At 45.9% G+C, this 17,976-nt stretch overlaps 1 protein-coding gene across 1 annotated transcript; it reads left to right on the top strand.

The window, feature by feature from the left end:
- The first annotated feature begins 6,641 nt into the window (after positions 1 to 6,641).
- Positions 6,642 to 11,329, top strand: LOC118080075 (kyphoscoliosis peptidase-like). The gene is made up of 5 exons (XM_088662459.1): positions 6,642 to 6,692; positions 7,328 to 7,436; positions 8,336 to 8,453; positions 9,671 to 9,805; positions 10,946 to 11,329. Exons 1-5 carry the CDS (start codon positions 6,642 to 6,644, stop codon positions 11,085 to 11,087), a joined length of 555 nt encoding a protein of 184 aa, XP_088518585.1. The 3' UTR covers positions 11,088 to 11,329.
- The last annotated feature ends 6,647 nt before the right edge of the window (positions 11,330 to 17,976 follow it).

Genomic DNA, 17,976 nt, shown 5'->3' on the forward strand with positions numbered 1-17,976 from the left:
TCAGACATGTGGTTTATATGTGTATGTGTTTTGCTTGGTACGTTTATTTTATATCTTAGACCTTATAATTCTCATAACAGGAGAAACCCAAAGGGGTTACTTCCCTTTGGTGTCTCTCCTTTCAGGACCACCCAGTTGTGGCTGACGCACCATCAATAGTGGCCTCCAAAGAAATACTTTTCCCCGCTGCTGTGTTGTGGATACAGGATCGTGGAGTTACGGGGAAGAGAAGCTGACACAAGGCCGTCCTTGCGATGCTTGTGGTGTCGGCAGATGGCTCGCTATTATCTTGCAGGAAATGCTGTAGCCTGGGGATTGTTTTCTATCCTCTAGTGCAGACTCTCAGAAGATGCTTTAATTGCCATCACTGTTCCCAGAAGGGGCACCCTGTAATTTCTGACACCCTGGTAGAACACCCTCTAATTTTTAAAGCGCGGCATCATTTGTTCTGCCATCGAGTTATACACTGTCTTCCACCCCCAATATTCATAGCTACAGCCCCTTTCCCAATTATCCTGTTTTGTTTAATTAACCTAATGACTTGAATGCTGAACTGATTAACTGGGCGTTCGCCATACAAGTTTGCTGAACAGGCTTTGTTAACTTCACGTTTGCAGACTCAAAAACAACAAGTTAACCACACATCCATAAATGAAAATGAAGGTGACCACAAGAAGAAGCTCAAGAGTGGAGTCTTAGCTCCACCCCATAATATCAGGAGATAATCTGTAGTAGTCGACTAGGTTTTACTCAGAGTAGAGCTGTTGAAATCGATAAGACCTAATTTAGTCATGCTCATTAATTTCAATGGATTGGCTCTGAGCAAAAGCTGGAGCCCACCTGGACTATACATTTAAAGCAATGTTATACCACTTTAAACAGTCATGGTGTCCCCCAAAGTACTGTTGCATGATACCCCGATCTCTGAGCGGTGCAGAATTCCAGGGGTTCCAGGCGCTTAGCCAGTGTTTTGTTTCCTTGGAATGAGGGAGAGTGAAGAGTGCAGTGCCTAAATGATTCATGGTTTATTTACACATATATACAATCTGAGCCTACGATGGAGGGGCTCACAGCATTACCACCCCAAGAGGGTCTTGATTCTCCCATAGTCACAGTCAAAATCAGGCATTGCTCTGTCTCTCAGCTGCCCAGCCTGCAGCCTCTAGCTTCCAGCTTGCATGCACAACTCACCTCTTTGTTTTTCAAGATCTGTTTTTTTGTCCAGGGTGCTGAGAGATTCCATACTGGTAGCGTTTGGAGTTGAATGCCTGCAGAATCTGAACGGAAACAGAATCCCTGTTGCGGGAGCCAGGGGCGCCTTAAGTGTATCGGGCGCCATGGTGCAATGATCCTTCCGGCGCCCCTCGCACTCCGCCAGGCAGGGCCAGGCACAGCGGGCAGCTGAAGGGCGCAGCGTGACAGGCAGGGACGCTGCCCGCTGTGCTCCGCCTCTGTCTGCACGGTCGGAGCGGCACTGCAGTCCAGGGAGCCCTAGCTGCCACCCCGACAGAAGGTTTGCCGACAGAGCATTGTGGGGCAGCGCCCGCCCACACTCCTTCAAGTCACAGCGAGCACAGACAGCGCTGCTTCAGGATGAGAACAGAAACTGTGCTCTGGCAGCGTGGCGGCAGCAGGAGGCCCCATTAGCTAAAGTGGTCTTCAGGTTAAGAACAGTTTCAGGTTAAGAGCGGACCTCCGGAACGAATTAAGTTCTGAACCAGAGGTACCACTGTACCTATTAGAGCCATAAATTACCATATACAGTGGTACCTCGCAAGACGAATGCCTCGCGCAACGAAAAACTCGCAAGACGAAAGCGTTTTGCGATCTTTTTGTTGACTCGCAAGATGAATTTTTCTACGGCCGTGCTTCGCAAGGCGATTTTGGGGGGCATTTTTTTTGTTTTGATTTGTTTACATTGGAAAACCGCAAGACGAAATTTTCGCAATACAAAACAACTCGTGGAACAAATTAATTTCGTCTTGTGAGGCACCCCTGTAGCATATATTCAACACACAAAAAAGCAACGATTTGTTGTTGACAAAGGACAGCTGGACATATAACGGGTCCTATTACCTTCAGTAGCTTAGGGCCTCATCAAACCTAAATCCGGCCCTACACCCCCCACCCCACCCCCCACCCATTATGTAAAAAGAAAACAAGGACATGCAAATGTAGACTATGAATGACAACAATCTATCTGGGAGAAGTTTATAATATTATGCCAGGCGTGCAGAAAAGCGGATAGAGGAAAGTTTTTCTGCCCCTCTCATAACACTAGATCTTGTGAACACCAATGAAGCTGGAAGATTGATTCAAAGTCAAAAGAAGATTCTGTTGGAAGACTCAGGACACGTAAAAGTAAATACTTCTTTATGCAGCATACAGTTTACTATGGAACTTGCTCCCACAGGAGGTAGGGATAGCCGTGAATCTGGATGACTTTAAAAGAGGATTCAACATATTCAGGGAGGAGAGGGCTTTGAGCCATCATGGCTAGGCTCTGCCTCCACATTTGAGACACCTGCTGTATCTGTGGTTCCCCACGCAGGGAACTTGGACGCACTCCAGCCCTGCTCTGCTAAAACATCTTCTGGTTTCCCTTTGTTTTGACTTCATGGGTGCATTTCCTGCTAACGCTTATCCTCTAATGCCAAGGTCTCAAGGAGGGGTGGCGGAGGTGGTAAACTGAGATCAAGCGATGCTCCTCCCTCATCTCTCTTCACTTTGGCAGTTCATTCCCGGCTGGAAGCACTTAATTCTTCGTCCTGCGGCAATACTTTTTCTCCGAAGTAGAAAAATAATCACCTGGACGTCTCCGCTGAGCATCTACTACGAAAAGGTAACCAGAGCATCTTTAATTTGTTTGCATTTGTGTGTGTAGACCACCCCCAAATAAATTCAGACAAGACTCAAATTTTTGGTTGGGTTTTTGGCAGAATTTAGGCCACAACTTTATTGATTACAATCAAGTGAGTGGTTGCATAGGCTCTGGTTCGACTAGCTCCATGCACCCTTGCAGGCAGCGCTGACCCAGGGCACACCATAAGTCAGCCTTGGGTGAACACCAGGCAAAGTGGAAGGTGGGGTCAAGCCAGTACACCAGCCAGCATCCCCCCCCTGGACTCCAGCTCAGGGCACAACCCCTCACAGGGCTGACCAACCAATGAGTCCCAGGATTCCTTAACGCAGACATCCCCAAACTTTGGCCCTCCAGATGTTTTGGACTACAATTCCCATCATCCCTGACCACTGGTCCTCTTAGCTAGGGATCATGGGAATTGTAGGCAAAAACATCTGGAGGGCCGCAGTCTGGGGATGCCTGCCTTAATGGAATACCCATCGCATAGGGATGGCCAGACTGCTCTGCCACCCCTATCACCTGAACCAGAGCCTATATCCGCAACCTTACAAGTTGTGACGATTTGCTACGCGGCAGGCGAAACCCAAATGGCACCAGCCAATCAGCCAAGCTCCTGCCATGCCCCTGTCCCAATGACACATGACACAGGCCGGCATAGCAAGGTCAAGCACAAGCCCTAAATAGAGGGAGAGGTGGGTGGGTGTTCCGATGCACTGGCCCCAAAGAGGAAGCTCAGGGACACGTGCATGGGCTTAAATAGAGGTCCCTCAATGGACTTCAGCTGACATCCCATTGGTCTAATTGCACCCAGCAGTGAGGGACCTCCAATAGGGTGTTGTGGCCATCCAAACGTTCCCACCCACCACACAGGTCTGGTTGCCAGGTCACACCGCAACACATGACCTCTTGTTAGGGAGGACCCGATTTCTTAGAAACAGGGTTTGGGAAAAGAAAGAAACAGCTGAGTCCAGGAACTGTCTAATGATTGGTAACTGGTAAGTTTTGCAGGTTGAAATTCTAGGATAGTTAGCAGGCAGGAGCTCATTCCAGAAACAATCCCTGGAGGTAACTTTGCAAGCCACAAAGCAACAGTTTAGCACACCTCTCTGTTTCATGAGGTCAGTGTGAGCAAGTGAAATGTTGAGGGCTAGTAACTTGCAGGCTTTTTTTTTTTGCTAAGTTACAGTAGACCCCAGACCAGGGTGGATTTGATTTAAATCAAATCACGATTTAAATCACTAATCAGTAAGACTTGATTTAAATCACTAGTAAGAAAGACTTGATTTAAACCATTTTTTCTACAGAAAGACTCATTCTTGTTGGTATAATCTTAACATTTACAACCAGATGAAGGTTTCATTTTTGGAATAATAAATTTTCAGAGTAGTTTTTACAGTGATATCAAAAATTACTGATTTGGTTATACTATTAGATACAATGACAGGTAATTATGAAATTATTTGGACAACTTTTCTGCTGGACTTTATTGGAAGGAGATAAATGATCATTTCCTTAATAAGAATTTAAAGAATTTATTTAACTAAAACAATAATATTATAGCATATTTCTCCATGTTTGTTAACTGATGTGGTTAAACAATATATTTTTTAAACAAACTAAGTACACATGAAAAACTTAAAACAAATCTTTATTTCCTGATGAATAGCCTTTGGACTATAATGTAACTTAAATAGGAAACTATCTTTAGAAAGATTTTTCCTTCAAAAGCATTTTATTTAAAAAATCCAATTTAAATAAAAATTTTGATTTACATTTTTTAAAAATCCAGTTTAAATTTAAAAAATCCAATTTTTATTTTTTATTTTTTAAAAATCATCGATTTTTATCCACCCTGCACCAGGCGGTGGCTGAATGCATCTGAATGCACAGAGAACACACTGACAGACAGGCAAACCACTTTCCCAACTATATAGCACAGGCATAGGCAAACTGCGGCCCTCCAGATGTTTGGGACTACAATTCCCATCATCCCTAGCTAACAGGACCAGTGGTCAGGGATTATGGGAATTGTAGTCCCAAATATCTGGAGGGCTGGAGTTTGCCTATGCCTGATATAGCAGATACATACATGGGATGTGCTTCAAGAGGCGCTGTTTCCCCCTCAATGAATGTGGATGCTGGATAGAATCACAGAATTGTGGAGTTGCAAGGGACCCTGAGGATGATCTGGTCCAGCCCCCTGCAACGCAAGAGTACCCAGCTGTCCCATATGGGGATCGAACCTGTGACCTTGGTGTCATCAGCACGACGCTCTAACCAACTGAGCTGCAAGGTTTCCCTGAAGCATCAACTGATTTTTTTTAAAAAATGAAATAAATAAAATAAATTAAGGGCAGCTATGCATGTCACACTGGTGTAAGAGCAACATATCGGGGAGGGGGAATCTGTGGCTATATAGAGTCCGTTCCCCCATCAGTCCCAGTCAGCATGGCCAATATATGCTTTAATGTACCTCTATTATCTTCTCATCCCAACAATAACAATTCTATAGGTTTCCAAGATGGGAGGAGGACAAGGATCAAAGCTGCCTCCAGAAGATCTGTATGGTAAATATCAGTTCTTTCACAGAATCACAGAACTGTAGAATTGGAAGGGTCCCGAGGGTCATCTAGTCCAACCCCCTGCAATGGCAGGAATCTCAGCTAAACCATCCGTGACAGATGACCATCCAACCTCTGCTTAGAAACCTCCAAAGAAGGAGGGCTTTCCAAGGGAGTTGAACAGATGTTACCATCAGAGAGTTATTCCTGATGTTTAGTCAGAATCTCCTTTGCTATGTTTATATGTGGCCATTGACCTGGATCCTGTATATCAAGAGTAGGGAACTTTGGGTCCTCCATATATTGTTGGACGGCAATTCCCAGCAGCCTCAGCAAGCATGACCAGTGGCTAACGATTAAGAGACTTGTGGTTCAGTAGCATTTAGAGGGCCAAAGATCCCGCACACTTGCTGTATATCTAAGTCAGCTTGCTCTCCTCTGGTGTGCCGCAGGACTCTGTCCCATCACCAGTGTTAGTGGTGTTTGGGACTACAATTCCCATCATCCCTAGCTAACAGGACCAGTGGTCAGGGATGATGGGAATTGTAGCCCCAAATATCTGGAGGTATCACCCATCACCTATCAGTCCAGTTTCCATCACTTGTTATGTTGCCATTATAGTTCTCAAAAAAGCCTACGGTTTATGTTCTGATGAATGGATATTGGAGGTGGGTGCAATGGCATTTGCTGCTGGGGTTAAAAACAAGAAATCTCTGTGTGGATGGAGCATCCCTAAAGAGGTAGCAACTATTGCAGGAGGACGTGAAAACCATGCCACTCCCCTTGCAAGTTCTGTCTACATGTATCCAGGAAATGGAATACAGTGGTACCTCGGAAGTTGAACGGAATCCGTTCTGGAATTCCATTCGACTTCCAAAACGTTCGGAAACAAAGGCATGGCTTCTGATTGGCTGCAGGAAGCCCTTGCAGCCAATCGGAAGTCACAGAAGTCACCTCAGACGTTCGGGTTCCAAAGAACACTCACTTCCGGGTTTGTGGTGTTCAGGAGCCAAAATGTTTGACTCGCAAGGCGTTTGGGATCCAAGGTGTGGTTGTACCCTTGTTAGATCAGATCAAAATCCTGTTTGCTCCAGCGCTATCTCACTGTTTCCTTCTCTCACTTCTTCCCTTTTTCTGCCGGACTTGTAGGACTTTCTCGACTGAATTTTCCACGTTTGTTCTTAGATTATCCATGGGCCGGATGCGATAAGAAATCAATGCCGATAGACTTGACAGAGTTTAAGGAGCTGGATGCCTATGCACAGAAGGTTTGCTGTCTCTTATTGTGATATATTCCCAGTGTGGAATAATAGTCCCGCAAAGAATCTGCTAGGATGCTCAGGTTTTTAATGTGCATTTGGAATTTGAGAGTACTTTCAAGTAGCCACTCCTGATAAAGGTAACCAGGACCGCTGACCATTAGGTCCAGTCGCAGACGACTCTGGGGTTGCGCCGCTCATCTCGCTTTACTGGCCGAGGGAGCCGGCGTACAGCTTCCGGGGTCATGTGGCCAGCATGACTAAGCCACTCCTGGTGAACCAGAGCAGTGCACAGAAACGCCGTTTACCTTCCCGCTGTAGCGGTACCTATTTATCTACTTGTACTTTGACGTGCTTTTGAACTGCTAGGTCAGGCGTCCCCAAACTGCGGCCCTCCAGATGTTTTGGCCTACAACTCCCATGATCCCTAGCTAAGAGGACCAGTGGTCAGGGATGATGGGAATTGTAGTCCAGAACATCTGGAGGGCCGAAGTTTGGGGATGCCTGTCCTAGGTTGAAAGGAGCTGGGACCGAGCAATGGGAGCTCACCCTGTCGCAGGGATTCGAACCGCCGACCTTCTGATTGGCAAGCCCTAGGCTCTGTGGTTTAACCCTACCAAATCTATCTCCCTTTTGTGAAACAGGTGAATGTCAAGGATACTGTGGAAAACCTGGTGAGCGTCTTGCTCCAAAAAGCCCACAGTGACCTGGAGAAAGTCCGAGCCATTTGGGTGTGGATTTGCCATCATATAGGTAGGTGGAGGTGCCACCTTTTGCATCCTGGCGTTCTTTTGCCTCTGACAATTGCGCACAAGTCCCCATCCCTTACCTAATTGTAGATAAAAGTCAGTGCTCTACAACACAAGCAGCAAAGCTGTGTGTTGGTAGTTAGGTAAAGGTAAAGGGACCCCTGACCATTAGGTCCAGTTGTGACCGACTCTGGGGTTGCGCGCTCATCTCGCATTATTGGCCGAGGGAGCCGGCGTATAGCTTCCAGGTCATGTGGCCAGCATGACAAAGCCGCTTCTGGCAAACCAGAGCAGCACATGGAAACGCCGTTTACCTTCCCGCTGTAGCGGTTCCTATTTATCTACTTGCATTTTGACGTGCTTTCAAACTGCTAGGTTGGCAGGAGCTGGGACCGAGCAACGGGAGCTCACCCCGTCACAGGGATTCGAACCGCCGACCTTCTGATCAGCAAGCCCTAGGCTCAGTGGTTTAACCACAGCGCCACCTGGGTCCCTTGTGTTGGTAGTTGCTGCTGCTTTTATTTGGATAATCTGCAGAGTCAGTTAGGCTTCTATACACCATGCCTTTAAAGCACATTCAAAGCACATTCTTTCCCCTCAAAGAATTATGGTCACTGTGGTTTGTTAAGGGTAGCTGGCAATTGTAACTCTGTGAGGGGTAAACTACAGTGCCCAGAATGCTTTGAGGGAAAGAACGTGCTTCAGATGTGCTTTAAAGGTATAGATGAAGATGCAATGAAATAGCTTTCCAATAACCCTCCACCTGGACTACGTTGCTTCAGCTGTTTTTTTAATACCTGTTATCCCTGCCACACCCACACCAAGTGTGACTGTTGCAGCCCCTTTTTCATTGTGCATTGCAAACTTTGGGGTGACATTTCACAAATGTCTTTATTTCTCCAGAATATGATGCGGAAGGCTGCCATGACAGAGAGAAGCTGTCTTTGAAGCCATCCGATGTCCTTCAGTCAGGAAAGACTATTTGCGCTGGATATGCTCTACTCTTTGCAAAGATGTGCAGGTAACACTTTCGGCCTCAGCCATCATGGCAAACAGGTGTTACTTGGCAGGGACGGTGGGAGATCTGGAGAGCCACAGGTTCCCCACCCCAGCACCAAACTATGAATGCTCCTGAAGCAAATTTTGATCTGTCACTTGATAGCTCAGTTGGTTAGAGCAGGGCCATCTTAAGCACATCGGGCGCCCGGGTGCCGTGGTGTGATGATCGCTACGGCGCCCCCCGCCCCGTTTCTCACCGCAGCGGCGGGCGGGCAGGCGCAGCCGCAAGGCACCCCCCTGATGGCCCGGCGCCCTGCGCCACCCGGGCTTGCCTTAGAGTTGGCCCTGGGTTAGAGCATGGTGCTGAAAACAGGTTGCAGGTTTGTTCGCTGCATGGTAGGGCTGCCATATGCTTGAAATTTCCCAGACATAGCCAGGATTCATCCATCGAAAATGGCGTCCAGGTGAATTTTTGGGAAGTGGTCTGGGGAAACCCGGTTGCATGGTAGCCCATTTCGGAAGTGTTGATTATTTGGAGATTTTCCCAAAAAAGCTGAACAACTTTGCCCCCTCCCCCAAAGCTCATCAACCCTACCATATGGGGCAGCTGCATATTCCTGGACTAGAAGAAAGCACCCCCCCCACACACACACAATCACTGGAAATCCTGCTTGGTCCCTCCCCACCAAACACTGTGTGTAAATTTTAAAACCCCTTTCGTGCTGCCTTAAAAGCATCAGCTCCGTTTCTCTCTCCCTCTTTTCAAAATATAAGCCGAGATCTTCGGTGCGCCTGATTCTGCTTGTAACATGAATTTATACACCAGCGCACACCAGTTGCACACCAGTGCAACATACAAACTATCGTGCCTTTATAGCAGGAGTGTGAGGACCTTGGGCCTTCTAGACGTTGCTTAGTCCCATCAGCCCTAGAAAGTTTGACTAATGGCAACGTCCGGAGAGCCAAATACCTGTGATATGCAAATGAACGAGAGAGGCTGCAGCCACAATTGGGGCTGTTAGCACTTAGAGCCGTGGCTTTTCTGCAAAGGAAAGTAGTGGTCCCGGGGCGGAACTTTAACATAATTCTGTTTTCTCCATAAAAATCCCCCCTCTCCACATCTCTGATGTGGAACAAAATGAAGGATGGCCATTCCAGTCCAAAAAATAAAAAAGCACTGAAATCAACCAGCCCCCTTGGCAACAATGGTATTCCTGAATACCGTTCTTTTCCCTTCAGTATTGCAGGGATACGGTGTGAGTATTTGGTCGGCAGATCAAAGAGGATGAAGAAGCACGCCTGGAATGCTGTTCACCTTGGTGGAAAGTGGCATCTTCTGGACTGCACGTGGGGAAGACGCAAGAACCTTGGCAGGTATAATAATAATAATAATAATAATAATAATAATAATAATAATAATAATAATAATAATAATAAATTATTTATACCCCGCCCATCTGGCTGGGTTCCCCCCCCCCACCGCCACTCTGGGCGGCTTCCAACAAACATTAAAATACATTAAAATATCACAGATTAAAAACTTCCCTAAACAGGGCTGCCTTTAGGTATTTTCTTTTTTATATATAATAATTTTTATTAATTTTCAAAAAATGACAACAACACACAAAACACATAGAAAATACAACAAAATAGAAAAATAGGAAAGAAACAAAAAGCAGGAAAACAAAAAACAAAAATATTCCTTTTTTCAAGTCCCATTGTCTATTAGGACCCCCTCGGGTTCCCTTCAACTGCGGTTCATTTAACAATTACATTTTAGCAATTTCTATACATTTCACTCACATTGTCAAAACTTATTTTACTCTTTCATTTAACATACTTCGTTCCTTCCACCGCTTCTTTCAATCCCAGTGTTTTTCAACTACTGTTCCGCGGCACACTAGTGTGCCGCGAGATGCTGCCTGGTGTGCCATGGGAGAATTACTTTATATATAGTCAATATAGGCACAGAGTTAAATTTTTTAACATTTTCTACTGGTGGTGTGCCTCCTGATTTTTTTCATGAAACATGTGTGCCTTTGCCCAAAAAAGGTTGAAAAACACTGTATCCTAATTCTATTCTCAAAATGTAACTTTACCGTGTTTTTTCAAATATAATTTAAAGTCTTTCCATTCTTCTTCCGTCACCTCTTCTCCCCTGCCTTTAGGTATTTTCTAAATGTCAGGTAGTTGTTTATCTCTCTGACCTCTGATGGGAGGGCGTTCCACAGGGTGGGTGCCACTACCGAGAAGGGCCTCTGCCTGGTTCCCTGTAGCTTTGCTTCTCGCAGTGAGGGAAGGCCCTCGGTGCTGGATCTCAGTGGGTGAGAAGAGAAGTTGTAGGTGCTTGAAACCAGGAGCTGGTTTCCAAACCTTTCATAGCCCAGAGAGGTGGGGGAAAGTGTGAGCCTGAGACTCACTTTGGTTCATTCTCAGCAATGCCAAACTGTGGTTTCACTTGCCACCTGAACTGGGCCTGTAAGCATTCTAACGCTGCTCCTTGTCCTTTTGCAGATGCAACGACTTCTACTTCCTTACGCATCCTGCTCTGTTTGTTGAGGATCACTTCCCGGATAACCCCAAATGGCTGCTTCTCAAACAGAGGGTGACATGTGCAGCCGCTGCATTTCTTTTCAAAAGAAATATGCAAAATTAAGTAAATTGGAAATCCCCAGATAATTTTCCGATGCTCTTGAAGAAAAGCCCTGTGCTTTGCTGGATCATAGGTCAACGAATAGGTGAAAGAAGAAACACTCTGGGCTTTTGATAGGGACCTTTTTACTCTTTAAAATCAAGGTGTGTTTGTACTGTACAATTTGCTGCCCTCTTCGACTTGTAAATCTTGCTGTCTTATCATCCTTTCATTTTCATTTCATGCAATAAACCAATTTTTCTTTCTTCCTCCTGTGTATGAACTTATTGAGGCACAACAATAAGGATAAGCATGGATTCATAACAGACACATGTTTAACTCCAGTAAAAGGAGTGTGGTGGAGTCTCCTTCTTTGGAGGTCTTTAAGCAGAAGCTTGACAGGCATATGTCAAGAATGCTTTGATGGTGTTTCCTGCTTGGCAGGGGGTTGGACTGGATGGCCCTTGTGGTCTCTTCCAACTCTATGATTCTATGATCTGTGCTGGTTGAGAACCGTAATAATAAATTAACTACATTGGCTCCCAGTACGTTTCCGAGCACAATTCAAAGTGTTGGTGCTGACCTTTAAAGCCCTAAATGGCCTCGGCCTGTATACCTGAAGGAGCGTCTCCACCCCCATTTTCCAACCCGGACACTGAGGTCCAGCACCGAGGGCCTTCTGGGAGTTCCCTCACTGCGCGAAGTAAGGTTACAGGGAACCAGACCTTCTCAGGGCCTTCTCAGTAGTGGCACCCACCCTGTGGAACGCCCTCCAATCAGATGTCAAAGAAATAAACAACTATCTGACCTTTAGAAGACATCCGAAGGCAGCCCTGTTTAAGGAAGTTTTTAATGTTTGATGTTTTATTGTGTTTTTAATATTCTGTTGGGAGCCGCCCAGAGTGGCTGGGGAAACCCAGCCAGCTGGGCGGGGTATAAATAATAAATGATGATGATGATGATGATGATGATTAAGAAGTCAGCAGGGGAATATCCACCCCTCCTCACATTTTTTAAATGGCTTCTGTATTTGGGTAATATTCTTACCTTTGATATATCTATATCTATATCTATGGGGTATATACAATGGTACCTCGACTTACGAATTTAATGCGTTCCGAACGCACATTAGAATCCCATAGGAATGCATTGGGAGAAAAAATTCCTAAGTCAAAGCAACCCCATCTAAAAATTCGTAAGTCGAAAAAATCGCATCCAAGTTGGCAGACGGAGCTCTGTTCGTAAGTAGAAACATTCGTAAGTAGAGTTATTCGTAAGTCGAGGTTGTTGTTTAGTCGTTTAGTCATGTCCGACTCTTCGTGACCCCAAGGACCAGAGCACGCCAGGCACTCCTGTCTTGCACTGCCTCCTGCAGTTTGGTCAGACTCATGTTCGTAGCTTCGAGAACACTGTCCAACCATCTCGTCCTCTGTCGTCTCCTTCTCCTTGTGCCCTCAATCTTTCCCAACATCAGGGTCTTTTCCAGGGAGTCTTCTCTTCTCATGAGGTGGCCAAAGTATTGGAGCCTCAGCTTCACGATCTGTCCTTCCAGTGAGCGCTCAGGGCTGATTTCCTTCAGAATGGATAGGTTTGATCTTCTTGCAGTCCATGGGACTCTCAAGAGTCTCCTCCAGCACCAGAATTCAAAAGCATCAATTCTTCGGCGATCAGCCTTCTTTATGGTCCAGCTCTCACTTCCATACATCACTACTGGGAAAACCATAGCTTTAACTATACGGCCCCTTCATGGATCAATGCCTTGTCGTGGCGAAGGGGCTTGAATAACTCAGAGAAGCTATGAGCTATGCCATGCAGGGCCACCCAAGATGGACAGGTCATAGTGGAGAGTTTTGACTAAACGTGATCCACCTGGAGAAGGAACTGGCAAGCCACTCCAGTATCCCTGCCAAGAAAACTCCATGGACAAAGACAACAGGCATATAAAGTCGAGGTACCACTGTATATTGCTCTTTCTTACCTTCAAGAGCTTTTCCCCCAAAAGGAAATTGAGCAAGATAAAATTTTGCTTCTTTTAAGAGATCAAAGGTGCTTATATTTTCCCAAAGAAGGTTTATTTTTGTGTTAAAGACCCACATGACATTTTTTGAATTTTGCTTGAATGGCAAATTCACGTGGGGAGGCCTTAAGAACACGGTTGTTTTCAAAGGCACATTTCAGAAGTATTGGGTGCTTGTTTCCTGTGGCAAGGCAAGAAACCTAAGGTCACATTTTGTATCTTTAGCGCAGGGATGGGGAACGTCCGACCCCTGGGAAAATCTTGCCCCCCCTTCAACATTTGGCCTATGAGACTATTCTTGGCAAGCCATGGCCAACCCCCCCCCCACTACACCTGCTGTGATGCAGGTATGGGTGGGGCTTGACTGATAGCTGCTTTGTGCAGCTCCCAAAGCATCTGACAGCCTGCTGGTTGTTAGGGGCCTCTGAAGGAATGCAGAAAGCAGGGACCCATTGCTAAGCAGGATTGCTCCCCCTTCATATCAGCTGATCTAAACGGAGAACAAGCCTGGTGTGTACGGCTGACCCATGGCACTCCTGGCAGAGAACTCTCTGGTGTGCCAAAACTAAGCAAGATTTTGTCCCCACCCCACATTAGGAGAGGCGGAGATCCCTCTTGGTGCTAGCAGAGAGATTGGGCATGCCAGGCTCCCTGCAGGGAGATCTCAGGCACTCCTGAACTGAGCCCTAAAGAGGAAGGAGAAAGAAGTTTCTTCTGTTCCCCTTAAAGCTCAATCTTGCTGTGTTCTTAAAGAGAGAGGTGGAAACTCCCAAAGGCTTCTCCCCCACTCCTGTTATGCCTGATCTAATTGCAATTCTAAAAGGTCCTTATAGTCCTTTTCCCTCTTCCCTTTTAAGTCTTACGGAAGGCGGGTGGTGCTGAACTCACTCTTGGGCTTGCCAATCGGAAGTTTGGAGGTGAGCTCCCGTTGCTCTGTCCCAGCTCCTGCCAACCTAGCAGTTCGAAAGCATGCCAGTGCAAGTAGATAAATAGGTACAGCTGCGGCGGGCAGGTGAACGGCATTTATGTGCGCTCTGGTTTCCATCACGGTGTTCCGTTGCGCCAGAAGTGGTTTAGTCATGCTGGCCACATGACCTGGAAAGCTGTCTGTGGACAAACGCCCGCTCCTTGGCCTGAAAGCGAGATGAGCGCCGCAACCCCAGAGTTGCCTTTGACTGGAATTAACCGTCCAGAGGTCCTTTACCTTTACCTTTTACCTTATGGAAGTGAAAGGAATTTTGACCCACAGACAGATGTTGATAAGGATCTAGAACACAGAACCAAAAAGATGCCCCATCCCTGCTGTAATTAATTAAGCCTATAAGGTATCTAATTACTAAATATATCAGCTCATAATTATAATTAGTGTTATTGGTCGCCCTAAGCCATGGGTAGGCAAACTAAGGCCTGGGTCCGGATCCGGCCCAATCGCTTTCTAAATCTGGCCCACGGAGGGTCCGGGAATCGGTGTGTTTTTACATGAGTAGAATGTGTCCTTTGATTTAAAATGCATCTCTGGGTTATTTGTGGGGCATAGGAATTCGTTCATTTTTTTTGTTCAAAATATAGTCCGGCCCCCCACAAGGTCTGAAGGACAGTGGACTGGCCCCCTGCTGAAAAAGTTTGCTGAACCCTGGAAGCTCATCTGAGTTGGTTCATAACCTAACCTAACCTAACATATTGCCCAAACAAAATAAAAAAAAAAATCCTTCCAGTAGCACCTTAGAGATCAACTGAAGAAGTGTGCATGCACACGAAAACTAATACCTATGACAAATTTAGTTGGTCTCTAAGGTGCTACTCGAAGGATTTTTTTTATTTTGTTTTGACTGCGTCAGACCAACACGGCTACCTACCTGTAACTAACATATTGTGATTGCCTCCAATTTGGATGGTATTAATAGTTGTTGTTGTTTAGTCATTTAGTCGTGTCCGACTCTTCGTGACCCCATGGACCATAGCACGCCAGGCACTCCTGTCTTGCACTGCCTCCCGCAGTTTGGTCAAACTCATGTTCGTAGCTTCAAGAACACTGTCCAACCATCTCGTCCTCTGTCGTCCCCTTCTCCTAGTACTTTGGCCACCTCATGAGAAGAGAAGAATCCTTGGAAAAGACCCTGATGTTGGAAAAGATTGAGGGCACTAGGAGAAGGGGACGACAGAGGTATTAATAGAAGGTTAGGCAAATTCATGGAGAAGAGAGCTGTCCATGGCTACAAGCCAAGGAGGCAGCAATGCCTCTGAATACCAGCTGCTGGAAATCACAGGAGGGGAGAGGGCTCTTGTGCTCGGATCCTGCTTGCTGCTATCCCACGGGCCACTGTGAGAACAAGATGCTGTTCTTATGGAGGAGAGGAAATGAGCAACCGAGACACCTGCCGTATCTGTGGTCCCCCACGCAGGGAGCTTGGACACACTCCAGCTAAAAACATCTTATGATTTCCGTTTGTTTTCACTTCCCGGGTGCTATTCCTGCTATCCTCTACCCAATGCCAAGGTCTCAAGGAGGGGGGTTGGTGGTGGCAACCTCAGATCAAACCATGCTCTCCCCTCACCCTCACTTTGGCACTTTGCTCCTGGCTGGAAGCGCTTAATTGTTCGTCCTGCGGCAATACTTTTTCTCCAAAGCAGAAAAATAACCACCCGGACGTCTCCGCTCAGCATCTGCACCCCAAAAAGGTAACCAGGGCATTTTAATTTGCTTCCATTTCTTAGAAAGAGGGTTTGGGAAACTCAACAACCGACTGGGGTTGGGAACTGTCTAATTACTAGTAACTAGTAAAATTTGAAGACTGGGATTCTAGGCAGGAGCTGATTTCAGGCACAGACCGGGGGGGGGGGACAACCACCTTGTAACAACCCAGTGGAAAAGGGGTTGACGCTTACACAATTTTTTTTTAAAAAAGCAGACTTCTGACTGTAACTAAAACAAATCTCTTGTCTTATTAATGTACAAAACTTAATAGGATCATTAAATGATATTTGAGTGTACGGTGTAGAACTTACACTGATGTTATATAGTAAATGGAATTCGTGGGAATTAATACAAAATAAAATATCTGAAAGTAAGGCACCTTATACCGTACATGATTAAATTCATAGGCGATTTGGCATTTTTTCATGACGTTGACTAGCAAAACCATCGTTTTCAAGACACAAGCCTAGTAAATCTGGAACTAATACCTGGTGATCTGATAAAATCGAGAGCCTTTACTTGGACTTCGTTATTTTAACTCACGCGCAACTCCTCATTCTACATGCCTGTTTTATCGTTGTGTTTTTCATCTTCTGAATTTCACCTGTTACAACTGTCCTCTCTGTTTGGGACTGAACTAGGGATCTTCTGCTCTGCCACTAAGCTACAAACCTTTCCCTAAAGGCAGAATTCAGTGCAGTGTCTGAGGCTCAGACGACAACACGATGCTCAGGCAATTGCCTTCCCCTCTGCAACATCCTTTTTTGTACCTAAAGTAGCCACAGGAAACCAGCAGTCCAAAGACCAGCACCAGGGTGAAGAAAAGTGAAGCTTTTCAACTCATTTCACAGTTATTCTACACTCACACCCGCACCCACATTTATTTCTGGGGTGTGTTGTTGTTTTTTGGCCTCATAGGGGCAATTATAGATGCACTTGTTATCTACTCCCCTACGGATTGAAGAGCATCAAGGGGGTCGTTTTGAGTAGGGAAACTGCCAGGAGAGAAAGGGTTAAGAAGGACCTCTCTCTAGACCTGCCCTAGAAAGTCCCTACTCCGCATCTGCTTGGGGTTTATAAGAAGGGGGGGAAACATAGGGGGGAAATGACATGGGAATGAACATGAGGTGTTTCTAGGGCCCCTCCTGCACAAATGAAGAAACCCCATTTTGCAGCTTCTGCTTGCAGGGTGTTTCCACTCCTAGGGATGGTGCCGTAAGATTTCAGGCCACCTTCCATTGCCATCTTGTGGCCAATAGGAAGAAAAATAGGTGTTTGGGTGCTGCTTTGTTTAAAAAGAAGTACAGTGGTACCTTGGTTCTCAAACGCCATGGTACTCAAACAACTTGGAACCCAAACACTGCAAACCCAGAAATAAGTGTTCTGGTTTGCGAACTTTTTTCAGAAGCCCAACGTGCTCCGTTTTGAGTGTTACACTTCCGTTTTAAGTTCCACACTTCCGTTTCGAGTGTTAGGCTGAGGTCTGTCTGTTTTTGCTATTTATTTTGTGTTTTGTTTTGGGGGCTCTTTTTGTTTTGTTTTTGTGACTGTGCGGAACCCAGTTCAGCTACTGATTGATTGATTGTGTGTGTGTGTGACCGCAGTACATTGTTTATTGCTTTCATTTTATGGATCAATGATCTCGTTAGATAGTAAAATTCATGTTAAATTGCCGTTTTAGGGGTTGTTTTTAAAAGTCTGGAATGGATTAATCCATTTTGCATTACTTTCTATGGGAAAGCGCGCCTTGGTTTTGGAACGGACTTCCGGAACGGATTAAGTTGGAGAACCAAGGTACCACTGTATTCATTCATTTTTGTAAATGGCTTTGATATTTACCTTTACAGTCAAGCGGTATATAAACTTCATAAACCCAATTAATAAAAATGGATATGCTCCAGGATGGGGGGGGGTGAAATATACTCGGAGTCGAGAGTGAATTTCATGCTCTTTATTCAGCTCGTAGTCATCAAGGAGAAGAAGAGAAGAATGCCCCTTTCCCAAAACCATCTGCTTATATACATTATTTACACAATGGGCGTTGCGTGATTGGCTACTTCAGGGCTACACCCAGTATACCTGAAGGAGTGTCTCCACCCCCATCGTTCTGCCCGGACACTGAGGTCCAGTGCCGAGGGCCTTCTGGCGGTTCCCTCGTTGCGAGAAGCCAAGTTGCAGGGAACCAGGCAGAGGGCCTTCTC

The sequence above is a fragment of the Zootoca vivipara genome, chromosome 2, assembly GCF_965207765.1.
Source record: "Zootoca vivipara chromosome 2, rZooViv2.hap1.1, whole genome shotgun sequence".
NCBI lineage: Eukaryota > Metazoa > Chordata > Lepidosauria > Squamata > Lacertidae > Zootoca > Zootoca vivipara.

Bases quoted from the DNA above. Each gene is read 5' to 3' on its own strand.
- LOC118080075 (XM_088662459.1), top strand. From the start codon at position 6,642: ATGCCGATAGACTTGACAGAGTTTAAGGAGCTGGATGCCTATGCACAG. The intron at 6,693-7,327 runs GTTTGCTGTCTC...TTTGTGAAACAG, and splicing joins TGGATGCCTATGCACAGAAG to GTGAATGTCAAGGATACTGT. The intron at 8,454-9,670 runs GTAACACTTTCG...TTTTCCCTTCAG, and splicing joins CTCTTTGCAAAGATGTGCAG to TATTGCAGGGATACGGTGTG.